The sequence below is a fragment of the Vidua macroura genome, chromosome 8 (genome assembly GCF_024509145.1).
Source record: "Vidua macroura isolate BioBank_ID:100142 chromosome 8, ASM2450914v1, whole genome shotgun sequence".
Classification (NCBI taxonomy): Eukaryota; Metazoa; Chordata; class Aves; order Passeriformes; family Viduidae; genus Vidua; species Vidua macroura.
This window is the reverse complement of record NC_071578.1, coordinates 13,775,080-13,800,399: the sequence shown is the minus strand read 5'-3', so window position 1 is coordinate 13,800,399 and position 25,320 is coordinate 13,775,080. Positions and strand designations below refer to the sequence as shown.

At 43.2% G+C, this 25,320-nt stretch overlaps 1 protein-coding gene across 4 annotated transcripts in view; it reads left to right on the top strand.

The window, feature by feature from the left end:
• The window catches only part of ARMH3 (armadillo like helical domain containing 3), a 123,627-nt gene that overhangs the window by 76,100 nt on the left and 22,207 nt on the right, over positions 1-25,320 (top strand). For all 4 annotated transcript variants that reach the window (XM_053983309.1, XM_053983306.1, XM_053983308.1 and 1 more), the window contains one exon: positions 13,649-13,727. In XM_053983309.1, the coding sequence (XP_053839284.1) occupies positions 13,649-13,727 (79 nt within the window). The remainder of the gene's footprint in view (positions 1-13,648; positions 13,728-25,320) is intronic.

The following is a 25,320-nucleotide window of genomic DNA, read 5'->3' as shown; positions in this document are numbered from 1 at the left end:
CCTGCTAGAAAGGGAGGTGAACCATTGGTCCTTGGTAGGTCTGTTTTGTGTATATGTTCAGTGTGCAAGGAAATACTCTGTGCTGGAGCCAGTGGGTTTATTTTAGAGATTGCATGGAAAGAACTTGGATGTAACCATTTTCTGGTGTACAGCTGAAATCAAAACACTTTTCAATATTTGCCAATTCTTATTTTGAAATATCACCTCACTTTTTAAAATAGCTGGATGCTTTCAACAGGCAGGTTTGTCACTTACCCAAAACCTTGTATTTCAAAATGGAATTGAAATCTTGATTTTTGTCCAAAGTTTTGAATCAAGTCAATTTATGGACAAATATGGAAGGAAAAAAAAAAAAAAAAGCCCTTCTAAATTTTGTTCACCTTTCTTGTTGAACTATTTTGCAGCTTGACTGTGAATCATCCAAGTACAGTTCTGCCCTTTAGATAGCATTCATGGTTTTGTTTTATTTGTTTGGGTTTATGTCCTTTTTTGCTTTCCATATCTATTTTTTTTCCAGGAAGAGGTTTATACAGTTTTAGGTTTCTTGAATAATGAGCATGCTGCCAAGCCTTGGCTCTTGCAAACTGCTAAGTGCTGTTGCTCATTAGCATCAAATGCCACAGCCCATGTCACTTTGCTCCCTTGCTCAGGGAGTGCATGCTGGCTGTTGTATTGGGTTTGTGTGGCAAGGGTTTGGTGGGGGGGACTTCAGGGGTGGCTTCTCTGAGAAGCTGCCAGAAGCTTCCCCTGTGTCCCATGGAGCCAGTGCCAGCCAGCTCCGAGGTGGATCCGCTCCTGGCCAAGGCTGAGCCCATCAGTGACGGTGGTAGCGCTTCTGAGATAACTTAATTAAGAAGGCAAAAAGTGACCCCATGGGAAGTCCTTTCTGGAGCAGACTCCTGGAATGACCTGTGGTGCCATGGAGAGAGGAGCCCATGCTGGAGCAGGCTTATTGGCAGGATCCTGCAGAAGGGACCCGTGCTGGAGCTGCCTGTTCCTGAAGGACTGCACTCTGCAAAGGGACCCACATCAGTGCAGTTCATGAAGAACTGCAGCCTGTGGGAAGGACTCACGTTGGAGAAGTTCCTGGAGAACTGCCTCCCATTGGATGGACCCACACTGGAACAGGGGAAGAGTGTGAGGATTCTCATTACCCGTCCCTGATTTCATTGGCAATGAATTAAACTAACTTCCCCAAGCTGAGTCTGTTTTGCCAATGTTGGTAACTGGTGAGTAATCTCTCCCTGTCCTTATATCAACTCATAACCTTGTCATTATATATTCTCTCACCTGTTCAGCTGAGAAGGAAAAAGAGTATCTTTGGGGGCATCTGACATCTAGCCAGGGCTAACCCACTGTGACTGTTAAAGCAGCAATTAATTGCTTTGATACTGAATGGGTTCTGTAATCATCTGACCTGTTATTTAAAATAATAATTAAAGTTCTCTAATGACTTGCATGATTTAATTCTTTCAGGAGTCTTGCAACAGATGAGAAAATTTTGCCATGCAAGCTAACTTATATTAGCTGGAGAGCTGCTGGCAAAGAATGCTTTTTAAATACAGTCAGGAGAAAGATGTCTTAAGCAAGAGCAGCGTGGGTGAAGGGAAACAGGGTTTGGTAGGTGAACAGTGAGCAAGCCTGATTGCTTTCTGTTGCTCTAACACATTTTTTGCTGCAAATTGGACTAGAGTTTTTGGAGCAAGATTTTTACAGGATTTTACCCGGCAGTAAATGCTGTATCAGTCAGGCTGGAGCAGTGTTGGATCTGGGTTAAGTTGTCAGAAATTTCTAAGTGTGTGCCTATCAATAGTAAGTAATTATGCATATGCTCAGAAGGAATGCTAGCCAAGGGAAAGAAGACATGCAAATTTTTTTCGTCTCTAAATGTGGTGGAATCTGCAGTATCACAAAAGCATGCAGTAATCACTGACAGTATAAAACTTCGTAGTAGTGACCTGTATATGTGCTGAATGCCTTTTTTTTAAGATATGCCTGTTCCTCCATGTTTTCTAAAATGCTTAAATTGGGCAGCTTTCCCTTCATGGCATATGACAGCACTCCTATCTCAAATTCTAGTGCTGGGCTGATTTTGCTAATGCTGGTTCACAACACCAGAGAAAATATTCTGGCCCCTTGCCTGCAGACAGAAGAGTGGTGAGGTGGGACAGGAGTAGGAATCAGCCTGCTGCACACCAGAGGAGTGTTGTCTTCAGTCTTTGAATGGAAGAGCTAAAAGGAATTGAGGAAAAATGAAATAGCTGTCAGGTAGTTAACACTGCATTTTTGACAACGCGAAACGACAAGTCAGGATTTCAACAGCCTTTTAATGCTTAGATTTTGTTGTTCACTACAGCGACTCTGAATCACATAGAGCTCAGAGAAATGAATGCAACCAAGTGTGGTGATTTCCTTTTTGGTATTAATTATTTTTCAAAAAACTGCAACGCATGGCTTTTTTTCATTAAGTTTGGGGTTTTTTTCCTTGCAGTTTCACTTGATTGTGGATAACATTTATTTGTGTGGCCCCAGTTGTGGTTGCTGAATTGGGAAGTTGTGTGGTCTTCCTCAACTGCTGTCTGCTAACCTTTTCAGCACTAAATGAATACATGAATGCTTTGTGTTTCAAAAAGAAAAAAGAAAGGAGGGGATAAAACACAGACTGTGTCGCACAACTCAGAGGTTGACTCAAAGCCTGGAATATTGAATTAGAACTGTTGGTGTAAGACTTGTGCAGCTTAAGCTTCACAAAGAAACTGGCGTGAGCTATCCAAAACTATTGCCCTGGTTAGAACTAATTTACCTCCTTGGTGTGTAGTTGTGTATTAGCAATTATAATGAAAAAGCAGAGGCAAACCTTTAGCTCCCCTTCTATAGAGAGAAGTCCAGGGCTCCTTCCTTAGGTCTTTCAGATCCTCTGTCACCTGTATTATGTTACGTGTAACTGGTTAAAAATCATGTGGCCTTTTTTTGCATTATGTTTTTTGTAAGAGCCTTGAAAAACACTTAAATTCTAAAGCAGGAAAGATATATCAGTAGCAGAACACTGTAGGAGTTGGGCTTTTTGTTTGACTTGATGGATGGGAAAACATCAGCAGTTACTTGAAAATGTTTGGTGTGCTGCTGTTTCTAAGACTGGAGAACCATACTTCACTTTTGAAATAGAAAACGTGCTTCACTGGCCTTGCTTTTGCTAACACCCATACAAAGAACAGAGCAGAAAAAACCGTATGTCTAAATGACAAACCCAAAGCTTTGATGGAGAGGTGAGCATGTATAGATATGTCAGGGATGATAGTGGGTGATTTGAAAAGAAACTGAATTTCTCTACTTCTGCGACATGGGAAAGTCTGTTCTCAAAGATCTACACTTCAACGGCCGCTTCAGCTGAATGGGTTTTGTCAACATCTGCCTGAAATCCACTGCAGGATAAGGATGGGTAAAATAAAAGCAAAACCCAGAAAACCCCAACACTCTCAAAGTGATTCTGCAAACCCTTGGTGCGGCAGATAATTGAAAAAAAGTTGCCCCTTGTCCTCTGGGCTGTGATGAGTTGACTCCCAATCCTCCTGTGGTCCTGAATGGGCAGTCTGTGGGCACAGGTGAGTTTATCTGTGGCATTTTACTCTGCAGATACAATGGATTTACAGCCTGCTTGTTGCCAGTAACTCAGTTGATAACTTAATCAACGTCAATAAATCACTTGCTTCTGATCATCAGCTCTTAGTGAGAGTAGAGATCTCAGTAGTGTAGATCTTTGTGATATGTGTGGTTATTGGGATGAGGAGGACTAGGCTTTCAGGGAGATGGGTCAGGTTAAAGCAATTAAATGGGGAAGAAGATGGGTATACATGAAATACAGCAAAGGAGATGAGATGAAGCTTTCCACTGGTCCATTAACCAGGTGCCCTATCTCAGGAAAACAGAATCTTAATCAACTACAGGTCCTCCAGTCTTTCAGACATGAAATAAATATCCTGAAAAGAGTACCATTCATTCCGCTGTAATTCATTCAGGTGTTTGACTCTAGCTTTCCTTGGCATTGAAAACCAACTTCACCTTGTCCCAGGTGATGTGTGGTGACATCTTTATTGAGGATGTGGTATTCACTTGGGGTGTGTCTGGGGGTGTCAACAGAATCCATGCTCCAGTCTTGGTCCTGGATTTTGGAAGGATCTGAATTCCACTAGGCATTTTTCAACAAGTGTGATTCTCATTTGCACCTGTCTGACAAGAAAAACATTGTGAGGTTTGCAGCATCTTGTATTTTCAGAGGATTGGATTGTAAATAATGGGTTTTGGTTGGCACGGTAGTTGGTAGTGTCTCAAAGGCTGATATTGTGAACCCTGATTTACGTGGCTGTGCAGGTACAGCCATAGCTGACACTTGGTGTAATTAAGTTAATTAAATACCGTTGTGGGACTCATCTTAATTTCCTTTGCAAAGTAGGTTTGACTGTAGCTGATTCTTGCTTAGACAGTGTTCCTTCCCCTCCTCTCTCTGTAATTTAATATCCAACTACTTCACGACTCAATTGCATTATTCTAACCCTTTACTTACTCAGTACAGACAAATGCTGATGCTTCGGGGCCTTCCTTTCCCTCTGGGACTTCTGTTGCAGGCACAGGTTTTACTCTGAGTCAGTAAAATAAGGTTGTGCTCCATGACCTAAAGAGAGAGATTTGTCTTGCTGCCACAGCCTGCAAACAGGGTGTTCAGGACCTCATGGAATACCTGCAGCTCACACCTGACAAAATGAGGTAATAAGAGTCGTTTCCAGTGCGCTCTAGATAATACAGGGTTGATGGCAAGTTTTCACTAAGTTAATTAAACTAGCAGCCTACTCAGAGCCTTTGTCAGAGAGCTTTAAAAGGTCCCAGTGGGATGGCTTATAAACTTTTCTAAGTCTCACTCTTAGCTTGATGTGTTTGGAAGCTGGTGTGTGCATCCATATGGTATTCTGTGCTAGATGTGGTATCCAGTAATCCAGGCTTTCCTCAAAGTTAAACATCCTGTGATTAAATACTGATGAAGATACTAAAAGGAAGTTTAAAACCTTCAGGTTTAGATTCTGTTTGAGGTTTTGCGACGTGTCTTGTGTCTCAGGAGGCTTGGATGGCATCCTGTAACCTGAATTATGAAGCAGTAGCTAGATACTGACCCACTTAAAGCACTTGCAGAGAATAAATATTTGCCATAATGCTTTATTTCAGGTCCTAACCAGAGAAGGTGGCCATGCAAACATGTATGGTAAACTACTGTCAAATGTGCTTTGTTTTCCCCTTGTTTTGTTTTTTTCCTCACCTTCTGGATGAATTGTTCCTTCATACCTTAGTGTTTGTTTTAGAGAGCAGGTTACCTTGTACATGGGAGTTAAAAGCTGGTGTAGCTGAAGGGCTGTATTTGATGTTAAAGCAGCGTTCTGTAACCCTTTTCACTGCTCTACATCTACCAGCTGTAGGAGACTACCATGCTGTTTGCATCACAGAATGCTTGGATACTGAAAGAACCACAGCCTATTTGGCCTGTGGATTGTACTTGTTTAGTGCAGCTGAAGAACTTTGGACAAAGGAATGTATATAACGTAAAAAAACTGGGAAATGAGTGCTGCAGAAAAGGTTGTTAAGGCTTAGAAAAACTTACTTCCATATTAATACTGGTTGTTTTGGCTCTGTGCAGATATTAAGCCAGGACCACAGCCTGGCAGGAAGCAGTAGGTACTTTTTAAATGGATTTATTAAGGAACTTTCAAAGAAGAACTTCTCATATTAAAAGTCAGATGAATCTTCAAAATTGGTAGCACAGATGTGTAAGAAGCACAGACATTGTGCCTAAAATCCAGTATGCTGACATAAATCATGGCTGGCTCTCACACCTGGGAGTTGCTAGACCGAGCTGCAGGTTTTAGTGCTGGTGGCCTGAGCACCGAGTTTCTCTATTCCATCACACAGCTCCAGCTCTGTTTGTAGTCAGAAGTGAGCAGGTATAGTTAACTGCTGCTCTCTGGAATTGAGGTGTACTGAAGGGTTGGCTTTTTAATGTCTTTACTTTGGTAAACGTAAACTCTTGCCACACTCTCACCATTACTAGCCAGCTGTTTTGTAGTAGTGAAATGTGCCATAAAATATGTCATTTGATCTCTCATAAATTACATGTTTGAGATGAGAAATGTATTTGTTATCAAGTGATAGCTTTGTTGTCAAACAGTCAATTACAGATTGGGAGATGAGCAGGAGCACAGATCAGTCTGGTGTCCTGTGCTTCAATAGATATTTTCACTCTCTGTGCCTAGGTAATATTTTTTGTCATTCATACCACTTAAACTATCAGTGCCACTGATTATGTATACCTAAGAATTCTGATGCTTACTTATTGAGAAAAGATAACAGAAATGCTTCTTAGATTAGTTTCCAGTGATGCACTGGCTGCATGAAAAAAGGTGAGTGGATAGATGCCTGAAATTGTAGTCTCAAGTGAGGTTGTGCAGATGTTCCAAAAGATGACTTAACTGCTCACCCATGAGGATTTCCTTAGTTAAGAAGACAAATGGAAGTTAAGTGAGGTATTTCATTTGCTTGACCTAAATTTATAGACATGGGCTGTAAAAAGAGAAATTCAGCATATCCTGTAGCTGTGGTGATACCAGGTTAGTATCCAGCATACAGCAAAGTGTCAAGCTGCACTGTGTAGGTGCCTGGTGGTTCAGAAAGCACATCTGCTTCTGCCCTTGCAGAATGGAGCTTGGTGGGACCATGCTGAGAAATGTGAGAAGCTCAGTTGCTGTGTGTGCACTCTTTCGTCCCCTCCTTATTACATAAATAGACCATGTATCTCCTTCTGCCATGGAACCTGTCATTGTGATCAATAGTTTTCAGGATGGCAGAATTGAACAGGTGTAGCAGTTGCTTCTCCTCTGAAATTGCTGCAGTGCTGACTCGGATATTTTCAGTGAGCTGTAAAGCAAGTGCTTTTGACTAAAATATCCTTTTGTCTTGTATTCTTCCCTGCAGTTTATTATTGTGTCTGGAAGATGCCTCCCACTGTGAGCTGTGGACTTTCAGCTTAATGTCAGTACTCATTAAATTGTAGGAGCAAAAGAAATTTAACTGGAGTTAAACCACAGTAGAAGGAAGAATTTGGTGCACAGTTCCAGGGAGTTTGCTTGCTTTTAATTGCTGGAGACAGCTTAGGTATGTAGGTATGTGTACTTCATAGCAATGCTTCATGGACATGTGTTAAAATAATCTAAACCCTCTCACCTCCTGCCAGGTGGGGTACATATGGAGCAACTCAATCTAATTGTTGCAGGCATGGAACAGATGGGGTTTTATTGTCTGGAGTTTTGGGAGTGCCTATGAAAGCAATGTCAGCAAGATCCTTGCCCCAAACAGCACTTGCTGAGACACAGCTTGCTGCAGGAAGGTTGGCTTGGAAGCTTTGCGTAAGTCTTCAGCAGCCATGGTTGTGATGGCATGTATGGGAGAAAATGAGAGAGGCTTTGTGTTCATTTTGGTCTCTGTATTGTGTGTAATTTACTTGCTGCCTTGTGCTTGAGCAGTTTCCAGCATACCACATAGTAGAGCACTGAATCTTACCACCTTGGTTAAAACACTTTGTGGAAGTGATTGCTCTTATTTTCATTTCATAAAGGAGAAACTAAGATGTATGGGAGGGAGAGGGAACTGCTGTGGCAAATCACAGAGAAACTTATGATTACTTATTATAATTATGAAAATTATGATTACTTATATATGGTTACTTATGATTCCTGTTCCTGAACAACAACTACTTCATCTCGGGCTTCCTTTTTGTAGTAAAGCAGTTTTGTGGAGTATGATGAAAGACAGCTATGCCCTTTCCTGCTTGCCTATTCCTAGCCCTCATAATGGATGAAGCTTAGTGTGTGCTGGAGTGTTTGTCCATCTCAGATGGTGCCAGTTGTCATTGCAGAGGGTGAGTGAGCTGGCTGGCTTTGCCATGCATTCAGGTTTACTCAGTGGAGACTGAGATGCATTCCCTGCTGCCCAGTGTGCTGTGCTGGCATGAGCAGATGAGAAGATGAATGTCTGCAGTGAGTATAAAGTCACCCTTGATTTCCTGTGAAGGGGTGAATACCGGCCAAGAGCTGCTGCTTTTCTGTTCCACTTTAGTGCAATGTAGGAAGAAGCGAACTTGTGGTGTTACTTCTATTGTACAAGAAATGTTTGGGAATCCACAAGAATACTTTGTCAGGTACTGTGTGCTGGACCTGTGAAGTAGGTGCAAAGGCCAGGTTCATGCAGCAAATGATGGCTCAGCATTTCCATGTCTATAATAAGCTTTGCAGCCTTTCTGTTCTTCCCTTAGCCTACTTTCAGCACCTCCACAGTGCTTTACTTTGTTGCTCAGGATAAGAGGACAGTGTTGTCTTATGGGACTCTGGAATGTAGCTGCTGTCAGGCAAGAGTGGGTATTAGACAGCTCATCTGCAATAAGTTGATGGGGAGAGTCTGGAGGTCAGAGAAAATGTGCTGAAGAAATGCTGCCTGCCTGAGCATAGTGATTTTGCTTTCCCTGCACATTGGACCCAGACCAGCTCATTGTGAGGTTAAGGAGGGTGAGGTGCCTTCCTTACCATGGCGGGTCACCTGGGCAGGAAGATCCTGTTAACTGTGCGCGCAGTACCTTCGTGTTGCTGGTGCCTTTCACTTCTCACACTTGATGTTACAACTAGTGGCAGATTAAATTAAGGAATTAATTAAACCTTTTCTTTCCACACATGCCATATTAAGTTTTCTTAGGAGGTGTTTCCAGGCAGCAGACTTTGTATCTTCAGAAATTCTTTTATTCTGGGCCTCTCTGCAGGGCAACACTGATTGTTTCTCTTTATCGAGGAGTAACTCTAGGCAGTTTTTAAAGACTATAAACCTAAGTTTTTTAATGTTACTGTCTGGAGAGCTACTGCAGCCACTGCAGAAGCAAGTCCTGTTGCAGTGAACACATTAAGGGTAGGGGAATGCAGCTTACCTGTGGGGATTCCTTCTCTCACCATAGCTCTGTGTGAGAGCCACAGTGTCATGCCCCTATTTGAGGAACAAAAAAACAGTAAGGCCCACATGGAGATTCTTCTGCTTCTTACCTTGCAGCATATGTGTTTCTGAGGGAGAAAGGGCAAGTAACAGTCACTTCAGGACTGGCCAATTTCTGCAGCCTCAAGAATAGCCACAGTAGAAACTTTCCACCAGTTGGAGCTTTCCAGTTTGCAGATGATAGACTGCCCTGGGATCAGTTGCTCTTTCTCTGATCCTCTCTGTTTTGCAGTTTTTCACCTCTGTGTATCTTGATCCTATCTGCCCTTCTATCTCCTTTTTCCTATCTCTACTTCTTCCTTCAGTATTCTTTCTGTGTTTCTTCTATCCATGGTTTATCTCAAATTGAATTGTTTTGTGATGCTTAGTCAGGAGCAGCACTGTTACGTATTCTGTTGCCAATGAGCTTTTCTGTGCTTTCCCTGTTCTCTTGCATTTGAGATCCTTAGCCCCTGGGACAGAGGCTTTCCACCACTCTGGATTGGTACAATACCTGTTACGGTGGGACCTGCTTTTACTGTCTAATAACAAGATTGATACAGCTAGTACAAATAAATGATTCATCTGCACTTTGAGGTTTCTAAATCAGGGTGATCTTTCCTGCAATTATTCTCTTCTTCATGAAGAATTAAAAGAATGCAATAAATATACAATAAATGCAAACATACATAAATTCAAGTGTCCTAGGTTGTTCATGCTGAGAAATATGCGGGTTCATTCATATGTGTCTCTACATGTTTCTGGCACATGGTGTGTCGGTAGCTTGAAGAGCTGCATGAAGAAGTGATCTGAGATGTGTATTTTTTGGAGACCACTGTATGCCTTGTGTATTTACTGGGAGATCAACATCTCTCCCCAGGAGACTGAGGAATAAAGAATGTGGAGATGGCTTGTGATCTGCCTTAGAGCACTAAGCATTAACCTCAAGACAAGACACTGGGAGTCAGTTTTTTAATTCTTGAGCCTTCTGCTTATTCAGTATCTTTCCTTTGTCCAGTGACAGCCTCCTCTTGTCAGTTCACTGCTGAACTGTGGATGTGTCAGAGGAGGCAGTGTTGCTGAAGTGACATCTCTCAGTCCCTGGAGAATTGTGTCCCACAGGTGCTGTGAAATTTGTGTGACGCATGGCAGCCAGCCCCACCGAGGGACTTGGCAGTGTGGAAACGTGGAAGTGCACGTACTGTGGAAGGCTGTGGGGGAGCTGCAGCATTTTATCTTTCAGTTGACACTTCACCATTTCCTTGCTTTACAAATGTGTTGAAGATGTTCATGCTTCATGAATACCAAACACAACAGTTTTCTTTTTTTCCCTCCATGATCAATATGAAGATCTCAGTAGAACACATAATCACAAATCTTTTCTAAGTGCTTTAACTGCTCCCTTCCCCCCTCCTCAAAGCGACTGCTGGAATGGCAGTAATTGAGGCAAGCACAGTGTAAAAATAAATCATTGCCAAGAATCAGCTGTTATTTGCTGGTGTGGGAACTAATGGTGGCAGAACCACTGGTTCTTTTGTCAATAACACTGTGTTTCAAAGTTCTGGTCTCCCATTTTCTCCAGGATCAAATTGAAGAGGCATCTCTGCAAAGTGAATTCCAGCTGTTAATCAGTGAATATCCCAGGAGGCCAGTTGCTAAAAACATGCCACAGGGACAAGATATATTTTGAGAGATGGAAGAATAGCAGAGGTGTATGAGAGTAGCTGTTGCAGAAAGGTGCTTTTTGGCCTGGATAGCAATGGAATTTCATAGCAGATGAGTGGGAAGGAGCTGCTGCACTATGTGCAAAGCCTGGCCCTGGTGGGTATCTTGGGCAGTACAAACCTGGCTACAGAGAGCCAGGATTCAATCCAAGCTCTTCATGGTTCTCTGCCCCAGGCTGCCTGTGGGTTCAGGAAAACAGCTCTGCATATGGTCAGGTTGGGGAGGAATTCTGCACAGTTAAAACCAATTAAACAGCTGAACTTCATCTAATCACTGAGGAGTTGTCCATTCACCTTTTGGGAAATGAGGAAGGAGACTTGAATTCTTTTCCTTTCTTAATGTCTGTTGATTCTCACTGCAGTGGCAGCTGGTTGCTGGTTTTGCTTTCTCTGGGTGAATCCCAGCTGTGATTGCAGGTGCCGCTCCACTAACTCAGATCCAAGCAGGGACTTGTGAGCAGGCAGCCCATGTTGAAGTGCTTCACAGCAGTGGGTACAAATGAATGTTAAATCTGTTCCCTGGTAAATGCTGGAACCATGTGAGTGCACTGAACCCCTCTGAGCTGCCAAACCTTCTGTCAAGCCAGAAGTTAAGTTGTTGTAAGTCTGTGTTCCATTTTCTTTCAATAACTTGCAGTGTGTCCTGTAGGAGTATAATATGAGTCCAGCCAGGCATGAAGCATGCAGCTTGAAAGCCAGAGTGTTGGAGAGGCTGGGTAATGGACAGTGTGATTGTCACTCTGGTCACACTGAAATGGGAAGAGTCTGGGCATGTCTCCACCTGTGTGTTCGTCCTTCTCCAGAGGGAAGGGTGTTATGGAAAGCCTGGTAGAGGCACTGCTGAATTTTTTTTCTGGATGTAAGTGTCAAGGTTGGTGAGCAGGCAGAAGTCCCCCTGTGCCAAGTGTGTATGGGTGCTGTAGGAGCAGCTGCAGGAGTGACTGGCCCTGTGTGCTGACTGGTGCCTGGTGTGTTGATGAGGGGTGCCTGGGAATGTTGCAGTGAAGGTAGCGCAGCCAGGAGGGTGAGCGAGATGATTCTGTCCTGCTGCTCTGCTCTCTGAGACCCCACCTGGGGTGCAGTGTCCAGCTCTAGTGTCCTCAGCACAGGAAGGACATGGACATGTTGGAGCCAGTGCAGGGGAGGCCATGAAAGTGTTCAGAGGGATGAACCCTTCCATAAAGACATGCTGAGAGGACTGGAGAAGGCTGTGGGTACACCTTATTGTGGCCTTTCATTACTTAAAGGGGACTTACAGGAAAGCTGAGGAAAAATGTTTTAGCAGAGCTTGTTGCAACAGGATGAGGGATAATGGTTTTAACTAGGAGAGTTGATACAGATTATATATGAGAAATAAATTTTAAACAATGAGAATGGTGAGGTATTGGAACTGGGTGGATGACCCATCCCTGGAGACATTCATGGTCAGATTGGATGGAGCTCTGAGCAACCTGATCTTATTGAACATATGTCTGCTCATTTCAGGGGAGTTGTGCTAGATGAGCTTTAAAGGTCCCCCTACAACTGAAACAATTCTTTGAGTCTATGAATTGCGTATTTTGTTTGGGTTGGAGCTATTTTTGGGTTGTGTTTTGGGTTTTTTTTTTCCCCACTCCCTCTCTCCACTCCTTCCACACTCTTTATCTCTGTATTTAAGGAAATAAGGATGCTTCTAGGTTGGTTTTTATCCACCTGCTCTGACAGGCAACACTGGATATCATGTATTCCTAGACTAGGGCACAAACTCTTAGCTGTGATGAGGTCTGGAGAAAGCTGAAAGTCCTTCTGCAGGGGGAGGAGTGGGGAGGAGGGAACCCATTAGAGTACAACAGAGAGAACTGGAGTGAATTTTCATGCTGATGAATATGAGAGTGGAAGCCCTGGCTGCTGCTGCAGTGTAATCTGGTTGAGCAAGTATTCTCCAGGCACAGTCAGAACTCATCTGTGCTGAGCACTGACATGGCCTATTCCCATGATGAATATTTGCCTCAGCAGTGGGGCTCATGAGTAATATCCCAACTAGAGCAGTTGAAAACTCTCTTCTAGGGAGTCTTTTCTGTCCTGCCATTTATCTTTGCAGCAGCACCTGACAAGCAGAAGGAAGGCTGAGGAAATGCTCCAGCTGCAGTTTGGTGGGGCTTTTTCCCCCAGTTGTTATTTTACTTTTGATTTTAGATTTCTCACATCTGCTTCTAGATCCACCTTGAAGGGGAAGGGAGTGGTGCAGATTGGTGCAGCTAGTGGGAGAAATTAGGCAGAAGAGCAGGAGTGACCAGTATTTGCTGCTGTGTTTGTGACAGTGACATAAGTTATCTCTAATGATCTGAACTGGGGATGAGCACTGAAGTCATTATGGTAAGAATTCAAAATGTAGTGTTGTAGTGATGGATGACTACAAGTCAACCAGCTACAACATTTTAAACAGAGTGAAAATCCAAAGCAATAAACCATCAGCTTCATCATATCAGGCAACAAAGTTTCGCAAAATGTCAGGTGACACTGAGGGGCTGCAGTTCCCTGAGCAGCCTGGGGCAGTGATGGCCAGGTTTGCTGTTGCTCTGCTGGAACGCAGAGCAATTTGCAGCCTGTTCCCAGCAATTCCCCTGCCAGAGCAGCAAGCACAGGCCAGTATCTGCTGGGACAGATGCACCCATGTGTAGGACAGTGCCTGCTTGCGGTTTCCAGCGAGCTTGCGTCAGGATCTGCATTGGCCTCAGCAGAGAGTGTGCCTTCAGCACAGCAAACACTACTTTGTGGTGAGGGAGGAATTTCTTGCAGGACTGGCTCCATGTGCACCTACTCAGACTGGCAGGGAATTTCTGTTGCATCTCTAAGCTGTTCCTGAGACCTCTGAAAATTTCCCTCTTTTGTTTCAGAGCCATCATCAATCACTTCAACCCGAAGATAGAGTCTTATGCTGCAGTGAATCACATATCACAGCTCTCCGAGGATCAGGTAAGCCAAGCATGCCGTGGCCTTTTCTCTTGTTGACCTCTGGAATATGGATGTTCAGGAGGACCTTGTGCTCCCTGGGACTGATGATGTGGCAGCAGTAGGAGATGCAAGTGGGACTCTTGTGTTCCTTGTTCAGATGCAGGTGAGAGAAAGAAAAGGAAGAATTGCTTTAGCCAATTTTACCACCACATACAGAGATTTTGGTCCCACCGATGTAGAAGGATGGGTACAAACAAGAAAAATATTCAGCATTGTCAGCGAGTGTATTTGGACACTGTGAGGATGCTGGCATTTTAAATGGGACAGGAAGTTTTTGGCAGCAAACTTAGTTATCAGAGAACTGTTGAGCATAGTTTGATGTTTTTCTTTTGGTGATATTGGGGACCTAGAGCTCTGACAGCAACTGGTAACAATTTTCTAGGGTAATTGAATTCAGTTGGGTTAGATTTTAAAAAGCAGAGGTTTTTAATAAACAGGGTGATTGTGTTAGGTTTCCCTTCCTTAATTTGTTTGCTGGTTTGCTATCTTTGTGTTCTGCTTGTATTGCATAAATTTGTAAATGTGGCTTTTTGAAAATAGGCTACTGTGAGTGGTCTCAAGAATAGAAGAGATGGCCTATTTCCCAAAATAAAATATCAGAATTATACATTAATCACTCTTAGAGAGATAAATGACTCTGCAGGAGCATGTGGTGGACAAAATGCAGAGCTGCCAATGAGAGCTTGGGGAATCATCCCAGATACAGCTGCATCAACAACTCTGGACCTTCTGGAGAAGAAATTGTTTATGCAGTCCAGGATAGACTTCATTTAAGTCACCTTGGGTTGCCTCTTCCACTGGATGGGATCCCATGCTTGTGCATGCTAGAAGATCCTGACTGTATCCTGCTCTGCAATTCATTTCTCTTTCCGTCCTTTATATTTTTACGATTTCTTGATTCTACCCTTCCATGTTTCCCAGTAACCTTTTCATTTATTAACCTATTTGATCTGTAATATGTAACACCCCAAAGACTTAGGATGAATGCTGTACTGATGCAGTGGGGAAAAAAAAGGTGGCCCCTACTGGTTTTTATTCTCTTCTTGGTGTAGTTGGATAGAAGAACATTGGTTTTAATTTACTCAGTTTTCCTTATTGTTCTGCCTCTGAGAGTCACTGTATCCATAGCGATGGTTTGTGTTATCAATCCTCATTCATTGATGATACACTGATTACATCAACCCAGGTCTCTAAAAAAGAAAAGCCTTTGGTAGCCTAATTTAAAACTGGAGGCTTGGATAGAGAGGAATTTTGCATAGTCTTTGAGTTAGTCTGAGAAAGGAAATGAGCTTTTCACTGTCAGCCCTGTGTAGTATTCATCCCTCAGCAGTTCAGGGAGGTCAGGTTAAATCCTTTCTTCCTTGTGTGTTATTCTTTAAATAAAATCCCTAGCAGCAGGCAGATAATGAAATCAGTGCTGATGCATGGAGCATTTTGAGGAAGATGATTAGGAAGTTGAAAGGCAGACTGATTTCTCTTTTTTCTTTTCTCCCTTCATGCTTTCTCTCAACATAGGGAGAATATCAAACAAAATAAAGCAATAATAGCCCGAGATGAACTGCAGAGAAATAAGGGAGATGTCACTGTGATGAGGGAGTGTGTGGTCCCAGGGTGTTTATTCAGCACTCTGCAATTTACTGCACGAGGAGGAGAGGGATGGAGACTTCTTGCCTCCACTTTCAGTTATGCCAGTGAACTCTGTGTGTTGGGACTGTGGTTTTCCCTCTGTCAGTAGCTGTAAGTACTTGAGACATACTGGTAGTTGGCCCAGATCAAGCCCAGGGTCTGGCTTTTGTGGGCTAGCAGAATTTGCTGTTTTCATTGTGAGCTGTTCAGCATGTGTGTGGGAAGGGGAGGGATCAAGCTTGCCTTCTGGCTGCTGCACTCTCTTTCCTTTTTTTTGTTTTTCCTTCCAGCTGTACCTTTGTTTTAACTTGTGTGTTCACTTAATTACCCATTTCTCTGCTCTTCTTAAATATTTTGTACACAGTATCCACCATCCTTTACAGCCCTGTCTTTTGAAGAGTACCACATTGAAATATTTAATGCTGGCATTTAACTTGTGTGTCCACACACAGATACTACATTTGGGACTGGTCATTTTCTCCTTTGAGTTATTCCAGTAGTTTCAGAAGATTGGTATTTCTTTACTGGAAACATTTGGTTTTAGAATTTTAAGGGTCAAACTTTCCTTTTAATTAAGATTTCCTTCTCAGACACCAGTCTTTCTCTAGATTCTCATTGCTGCTCACAGTCCTCTGTGGTAATCTCCTGCTGCTCAGGCAGGTATGTGTTTGATATAGCTTTATCTGAAGGGGAATTTCCAGCTGCTCTGCTTTGTTTCAAATTCACCTGAAGCTAAGTTCTGACACCCTGTTCATGTGTTAGATTATTTATTTATTTAGTTTTATATTTTAATATCCTTAAATTTAGCTAAGTAATCAGCTGAAAGAGATTTTGCTCTATCTTCTTCTTTTCCTAATCCTATTGAAGCCTTTATTACCTTGTTAATTAGTGATGTCCATTTATTACTATTCTAAGTCTGTCATTTCAGGGCTTTCTTCTTTTTTATTTACAAGCATTAATTTTAACAATATTACATGCTGGGGGAATTTGTAGGCCCTTGAAAATGATGAATGTGGGATTGTTTTAAGAATAGGTTGTTAATGCCACTGTATGTTCTCAGCCCTAGAGATTTCCAGGAACCATAGTCTGAATATACAGGTTTCTGGTCTAGGCAAGTGTATTTGTAAGACTTCATGGAACTGCTTTGCTGACTGTTGTGGGGTTTATCCAATGTTAAGGGGTTTATCCAATGTTCTGATCAGAAATACTGGGAAAAGACCTTTTCCATTCCATATTCTCTCCAGCAAAGAGTGGGAGATTCCCAGTGGCAAGCAAAAGATGAGCCACTTCAGTCTGTAAACCCTATGGGACCCTCAGTGCCTTCTGCAAAGCATTTCCTTGCCAAGGCAAACTCAGAATCCTTCCTAGTCATTAGCTGTTTTGACCTTGCTGTAGTTCCTCACCATGAAGCAGGGAATGTCTTAGCTAGATATTGGCATCTTTCCTCACTTGCTAATTTGTTAAACCTGACTTTAGTGTTAATTTGTTGTTTTGTGGTATTCTCTCTCTCAACACATTTGGTTCCTCCCTGCACGTCCTTTAAGGGACTGAAATATGCTGCACAGTCAAAAAGATGGGATTGACCATTAACTGCCAATGTAATTTTAGCTCTTCCATGCAAGTGATTATTCCCATGTCTTCAAAGAGGTTTTGGTACATTCTTGAGTCAAAGGGCAAAATAGCCTTTTATGAAATGAATTCATAGGCTTATCTGTACTTTCCAGATGATTGGACTGCCTTGTACTTAATATATTGGAGGCAGTAGACTTTCTCGGTGCCATATCTGATCTGGGAAGCTCCCAAAATATTTTCTAGCATAAGCAGTTGTAGAGAACAGGGTCAAGGCAGTGAGGAAACAGCAACACAAGAGTTGCTCCAGAAGAGCAAATGCAGACAAACAGAAAGGATCAAAATGCAGCATGAATGGTCTAGGTGTGGTCTCACATCTGCCCTTTTCTGGATGTGAAAGAGCAGCTGTTTCTAAGAAGGCAGCTCTCTGCCTGATAGCAGTGTAGCACAGCTTTCAAGAAAGGCTAAAGTGAGAGGAACCCATTAGTTTGGGTTGAACCTTCTCTGAGTAGGAATGTGTTATGGTGCTTTGCATGCCAATTGAGTCTTGTGCCAGTTAGGAAATTGCTCACTGAGGTCTTGTTTTCTCTTTGGCATTTTTTCTCTCCACAATTTCCTCTCTAAGGGTCTTAAAAACGAGATGTCAGACACACAGGACTGATAAAGCTTGTCAGTCAGGAACATTTCTGTGGGTTTTTTTAAGTAGAAGCCCCTATTTCTTCCCAGCCACAGTGGGGACATTATGTCATCTCCAAAATGGAGGTAAAGTTCAGTGTGAGAGACTGCTGTGAACACGTGTTTTATGTCTGGTAATTGCAGATGGAAAGTGCTGGGAGCCAGAACAGATTGTGATGGAAAAGCAGGACAACTCTATCACTTTTGAAATTGTGACAAATGAGTGTAATCCTTGGGCTGTTTCACACTGTAGTACCTTTGTATCTCAGGTAGAACCATAGAATTGTTTCAGGTTGGAAAAGAACTTGAAGATTATCTAGTTCAACCACTAACCCAGCACTCCCAGCAGCTGCAGTCCAGTTTGGTCAGACCATCTCACAAAGCCATTTCCCTCTCACTGAGGTCATATCTCAGTTGTTGAATGCTCCTCCTTGCCACCCCAATCCAAATGGCCTTCTGTTACCTGGTGAGGCTCTGGGGGACTAACCTGCAGTGCTGCTCAAGGAGGTTCCACAAGTCACTTGCATAGAAAGACACAAAAGGGTGTCATTGGTTTTAGTTGCCCTAAAATGTTTTAATTCCAAGCCATTGATGTCAGGGTTTATTCAGTTTGTTCTGGTTTCCATAACTAGTAGCAAAATCACTGGCAGATACCAAATGCTTTGTCTTTTTTTAGCACTGCTGGCAGTGGTGTTAAAAGCCTCTTGTCAATGTCTGCGTTTGATATTTTTTAAATGCAGAGTACTGTCAGTGCTAGGTACTACCACAGTAAATCCCTCTAATCTCTTACATTAATATAAAGTGTCTTGAGGACTTGAGAAATACTTTATAATGGTCTTGGCATAATGGTGCTTCACTTCTGAAATGCAGTGAGCTTTGGGGCACAAGGTCTCAAGGCTGCTAGTGTTGTGTTGCACACAGTAGTGGGAACGTGAAACTCCAGCTAAGGAGGGCTCACCAAGGCAAGACCTTAATTTAAAGTCATCGTGTCTTTGCAAATGAGGCAGGGATGTTGGCTTTCCTGGTCTCATTACAGACACCTACTCATGACTAATGGCTTGAAACAGATTTTATCGTTTAAATAGAAAGAGCAGAGCTGCACCAGGTGAAATTGGAAACAATCTATATAAAAAGTCTTCTGGAATTGGCAAATTGCTGGTTTGCTTAGCTGATGGGTGTTTAACTATTGTCCTCTTTTTATGTTATTGTTGCTTTTGTTGTTTTCTGTTTTATCAGAGAAATGTCCCTACTATTTACTAACATCTCAGACTGCTCTATGCAGTGTGCCAGACTGAATGGGTCTGAACAGGTTCCAAGGTCTGATCAGCTTTGCAGCAAGGAGATTTGGAGCTGGAGGTGAGCTTTGGAGCAGTGACTTTGTGCTGTGTAGTGCCTTTTATTAACATGCAGAATGCAGTAAACTGCGTCAGTGGAGGAGGGGGGACAACTGTGCTAGGCCATTAGAAAGACAAAAGAAGGACTTTGATTTTTAAAAACAGCTGCTACTGGAGAGATGCAGCCCTATTCCACTAAGAAATGGGAGAAACCCTTCCATTCCCTTCCTTCAGGCTCAACACAAAGGTGCCCCAGCATCCTGCCTCTTACTGTTGGTGGGACTTTTAGCTGCTCTGGGCCTGAGAGGCAGTGTGATCCCAAAAAACCTTGGCTGCTCCTGGAGCAAAGAAGTCTTTCCACCCTTTGAGCACGGCAGATGCCGAGGCATGTCTTGCTTCCACCACTTTTGTGAGCTGCCCTCTTGGGCAGATAAGGGACTGCCTTGAGGTACAAACTAGTAACAAACTAAGTCCATTAAACTTCAAAGCAAGGCATGCCTTCAGTTCTTATGGCTGTTTGCACATCCTCACCTGGCTTTGCCACTACAGCAGGGACTGATAAAGGCCCGAAGACTTCAGTAGTACAGGTGACCACTGAATGCTGGGGACTTAGCTTGGAAGAGCTGCCTTGGGGAGGTGCTACTCTCTGCTGGCTGCCACTGAATGCAGTCTCCTGGAGTTAAATAAGTTTCTGTGCTGGGGCTACAGAAGCTACACTCAGTGGCGTGAGTTACGAGCCCAGCCTGATTCACAGCTGAGCACAAACCATAGGTTCAGCTTTGTAATGAGCTCCCAGTCCACATTGTGGAGACAGGCTGATGTTGCTCTAGTTCCAGTGCTTGTCCTCTTTACCAGTGAGCTTGTGAGCTTCACAAAATACTTCTCAAATTTGCTTTATATGTGCTTCTTTTGCACATACTTGCTTTTTATAGCTTCTAAAACTAGAAAAGGAGCTGTGGGTTGCCTAGAGGAAGGGACTGCAGGGTGGGGTCTGAACTCCTTCCTGCTGTCACTGTGCTGCTTTGAGCAAACCTTGAGCCCTGTGTCCTCCTAAGTGAGGGAAGCCAGTAGGGAGCCCTTGAGGAGCCAGGCAGCATTTGAAGTGCCCTGAGATCTGCCAGGGAAGGCTGCTGAGGAAGTGTGGAGCAGTGTTAGGGATTCCCGTCACCGTTAAGCGCTTGTATAGGGCAGGGAAAGCTCCACAGAGGATTGCAACAGAATGATCAAAAACAGTCTGCATTTATAAAGATTAAATTACAACTCTGCACATCTGTGATTAAAGCAGAAGCTGTCAACGTCTGGCTTGTGTGAACGCACTATTCAATTTGCATTTTGTAAAACTTCAGATTGAGAAGGTTCTTTAATCCCTTGTGAAACAGGAACAATAGGTGTTGGCTTTTGCCATAATGCCTATAGATACCGTGCACACTTCTTTGATCGTCCTCTGTAAAGCTGGATTTATAGCACTATGATTTGTTGCTCTAGTCCTGAGCTCCACCCTAAGCTTCCTTACACTCAGTAGCCCCTCTGCTTGGGAGTCCTGAAAGCAGACAGACTGCAGCCTGCTGTGCCAGCTACAGACAGCAGTGTGGCTGTGAGCAACCACTCCTGGAGTCACATTTTCCCCTCACAAAAGGGGACCGACTGCAGTGACTGCCAGCCCTGCTCATTCTGGAGCTTCTTTAAGGTAAAACTCCTGCCTTTAGAGACTGGTACTCTTCCTTCTCTCTGATAGTATCCTGCTGTTACAGATGATGTTTTTCTGCCTTCCTTTTCTGGATCCTCTAGCTGGAGCTGCAGCTGTTTCCCAAAAGTGACAAATTGGGTCACGCTCTGATTTCAAAGTGGGAAACAAATGGAGCTTTGTGGTCTCCACCCCTCCCAGAGCAGGAGAGTAAATGCTACTGAGCCAAAAGGTGCTACATCTGAACAGAGATCCACTCAGCTGTAAGATTAGTTTTTTGGCTCTCTGACACTTGACATTTGGATGTTAAGACGGTATGTAGAAATTTATTGTCCACAGTAGAGACCTCAAACCTTTTAATAGTGGAGAGGATGGCACCCCTGATGTATGTCACTCTTCCTGTCTTCATGGAGATCTGAGACAGGCAGTGGGATTGCTCAGGGAACCAAGATGTGCCATCAAAAGGCAGCAAGCTGGGGGAATGGATGTCTGGAGCGATGGAAGCTGGGGAAGGTGGTTCATCAGCCAAATGCCAGAGGCTATAAATCAATTCCACTGCCTTGGTCAGAGGGCCCCAGGATTCCCCCATGGCTCAGTTAAGGCACAGATAAGCTCCTGGGGAGCTAAGTACTGCTGGCAGCACATGCTGTTTGAGCAGCAGCATCTGCCTCATAGCTGGCAGGGGTGTAGGCCTGCAGAAGGATTAATTCATAGCCCTGTATTTGCTTTCACCTGAGCACCTGTTTGGAGGAGTTCCTCTTTCACATATTCCGATCTGTGGATTTATGTTCTCCACCAATAACTGCTTCACAGCAAGAATTTCTAAGAGGAAAAATGTGTTCTAGTCTCCCAGACAAGAAACTAGTAAAGTGTTGTGGAACATTGTCTGACAGTACATACTATTTTAGAATAAGCTGGTGCCACCCAGCAAGCATCAGTAGAATAAATGTTAACTGCTGTGTCACAGTTGTATCAATGTTAGTTTAAACTAGCAAGATTTTCTCTTCCGTGAAAACAGGTCTTAGTTAGGATGACCTTTGGCAGTAAGATGGATAAGTATGGAAAATCTAGTGTTACAATCTCAACAATTGGAGAAGGTGGTAATGTGCAGACTGTTACATAACAACATTGTTTCCAGTGACTCCTGCCATATGCCTTAGTCTCATAGCTGGAAACTTTGCCAGTAAGTGTCACTGTGTGCAGAATCCTGCTAATGAATTGTCCTGCTGAAGGCTTATTTGTGCACAAACCCTATCGTGGTTTCCCAAGTGTATTTTCCTCTGCAGCTGTAATTTGGCAGACTGCATTTGTTTTTGAGTTGGATGTAAAAATACACAGAGGATGCTGCTGAAGTCATACTCTATGGCTTCCTGACTACTCAGAAAATGCTGGTTTTGGGTCCTATATGAAAGCTGTAGAAGCTCTTATGAGTGCTTCTCCCACTTGTGATGGCAAGTGAACGAGCCTCTGTCTCTGAGACAGTGGCAGCTGCTTGCAGGGACAGACAAGGCATCATTATAGCAGTGAGATTTCGTGTCAGGGAGCTGATATGAGGTGGCCAGCTAACTCTTCTTGGGGTGCTTTGGCTTTAGGAAGGTCTGCAATACTTTTTTTTCAGAGCAAACTGAGCTGCCATGGAGCCCCGTAAGCATGTTTAACACAATGGAAAGCTGAAAATAACACAACTGGGGGAATACTGTGAGAATCTGGGCACTGCTGTCAACTCCCCTCTGGTTATATTTCTTCAGCATATTGTAAACCAAACTATTGCTCTTCCTGCAAGTAAGGCACCACTCTTTTCACTTAGGTAGCGCATTGTAATTTGCAGCCTTCTCCTAGTTCAGTGGCAAATAATGCTCCAAACCCAGGACGAATCAATCCGTATGTGAATCTGAAAGTCACACAGAGCCCTGAGATGTCTCATTCTGCCAGCAGTTCTCTTTCCAAGAGTTTAAAGGAAGACTGGCTGGCTGATTAATGACTGAGTCTCCTTTTCCAGTTCTCTTCTGCACTAGAAATACATATACTCCTCCCCAAACCTAGGTACCAGCTTCTGCTCAGCTGTGTTACGGTGGTGCTTTGCTGGACTCAGGCACCTGTCCAGCTTGCAGGAAACATTAGCTATCTCTGTCACCACAAAGTTTATCTGTCATTTTATAAACAGCTTACAACACAGAACGTGGTTCTAGATGGAGCTTTATGTGACTGTATCTGCAGGTGGTTTTGTCCCTTTCATTCCTGAAGAGAGGTAGCTGTGAACTGCAGTGTAGAGTTCTTAAAGGCTGTGTTTTGCAATGAGTGCTCTTTTTGTTGAACATCTTGAAACATTAGAACAAGAACAATCTTTCCGCTGATGAAAACAGAAATGTGGATTTGTGAGAGAGCTGAGGTAGGCATGCTGGAACTTAGACTTTGATTGTCTGCTTTAATTTTTTGCATCCGGGCTGCTTTGCTGGGAATTTTCTACCCTGCCATTTATGCTCCTGAAAACTAGTGACTTGATGGAAGCATCTCACTACAGAGTCTTAGTTCTCACCTCAGCTGTAAAGATGTGCTTTTCTATTTTAAGGGATGGACCTATTTAATTACAGTACCACCTACAAGTCACTTTATAGGCATAGAGAGAAAACTTAGGTCTGTTGCTGGGCTAAACTCCCCTTCTCAGAATAATAAAAAGAAATCTGCTGTAATACTTCATCTCAGCCTCTTTGCAGATACCTGAGCGTGACACACTTTTTGCAGGGTAGTATATTAACATGATCTGAACCTTAATTTCTCTGGTTGATGACAGTTTTCCACATCATGCAGATTTTGCTGAGCTTTCCACCCTCAGTAGTCCCCAGAGGGGTAATATTCCTGGACTGCTTGAGTCCTAAAGTGCTTCTGTTGCTATTTAGTGTGTTGATACATCAGAACTAGGAATAAGTGGTACTGGGGCTGGGCAGTTAATGTCATACCAAATGTTTTAGCATAAAGAAATTGGTCACTGACCACTCCTGTCCTAATTGCTCAGGAAGTTAGTTAACATGTGGTCGTGTTAGCTTAAGGCATAGCCTGGTCCCTCATCATCACCCAGAAACCCTTCAGTTGAGTAAGGCATGATTTGAAGATGCAAGTAACGTTCTGTTGTGAAATGAGGATTGAAGCTGCCATGTTTTTCATACAAGAGATCATAACTCAGAGTGACTTCAGCTTAGGTGTCATGGAGACCTTTTTCTGTGATGAGTTTGGAAAAGGTCAGGTTAAGATGCTTGAAGGAGAACGGCCAGTTGGCTTGATCCCGATCTTTATTTTAGGAAAGAATGATGCAAAAATCTGTGAAGTTAAATCTGGGGAGTAAGTGGCTTTTATTTTTATGGTATTCATCTGTAGAAACCTGGGGAACGGAGGGTGAAAATCACCTGCCTACACTCTCCCGAGCCTCTTCCCAATTCTTAACAGTGTTGTTATTGAAAAGATTAATCCAGACTCTGGGCTGTTAACCCTCTGCAGTCACCTTACACAGTTGTACCTGGGTGTTTACAGACTGCTGCAGATTCTTCTGCCCTGCCACTTGTAACTGAGTCAAGAACAGATGGTGGAGAAATAGCCACAAAATGCTTAAGACAACTGTCCCCTGTCACTTTCTCTTTGAAAAGGCGATCGGATTGTTCTGATGCTCAGTGTCCCTCCTTGGCAGAGGCTCTGATAAGCCTGCTGGAATAAGGGCAAGTAGCATTTCAGATCACAGGCTTCTTGTGTTCTCTATAGCTCCTACTGTATGTTCCCTTCTCTCTGGGTACTGAACTATTGTTCTGGCATGGTATTTGACTGGAGTTTTTTCCCTGCCCTTGTTTTTTCTGTGGGTGGCGGAGTGCTGTCGCACTGCTGACAGTGCACACATTTGAGAGGATTCCTTTACGTGTGCCTTTCTGACATTTTATGATTCGGTCTCTTTCAGCATGTGATAACAGAATATAAAGTAGGTCACTTTATTTCTTTTTTGCTTTTCTCGGTTCTGCAGTTCTTGTGGTGTTTGAATTTTTTCTGGCATCAGTTTTGGAGACTTGTGACTGGGAAAGTTCAGTTGGTTCCTAAAGCCTTGGTAGTCATCTTAGGATTGGGCCTTAAGAGGACACTAGGCATATCTTTTTTTGTAGCCTTTGTGTGCCTTGGGTAGCCTTTCACATATTTTAGAGAGTCGAGAAGGAAAAATGATGGCACCTTTCCTAATGCACAGCCATCATTTGCTGCTATGCTGCATCCTGTGGCTGCTGCCAGCCCTGCCTTGCTGTCCTCTCTGAGTTGATTGTGGATGGCAGTTGTTGTCTAGAAGCAGTAAACAAAGTGAACAGCTCTACTTATTGCATTTTGTGAAAATACACCAAATAAAAGCTCTAGGCACAAATCACAAGTTGGGCCTTGGAAAGGCATATGGAAGAAATTTAGTCTTTGCTGTGTCAGGCCAATTCAGGCTCCAAGAAACCCCAGACCTTTAAAGTACCTGAATTTTTCAACCTGCAGATTTGCTTCTGTGTTTTATTCATACAGTCTAAGATGATAGAAGTGTTGGGGTTAAATTATAGCACTGTTTCACTGAAACTCCCTTTAGCAAATGATATTTAGAACTGTAAGATCACAGTCTCTACAGGGTAATTAAAAATATGACCCCCTTTAGGTTCTGCCA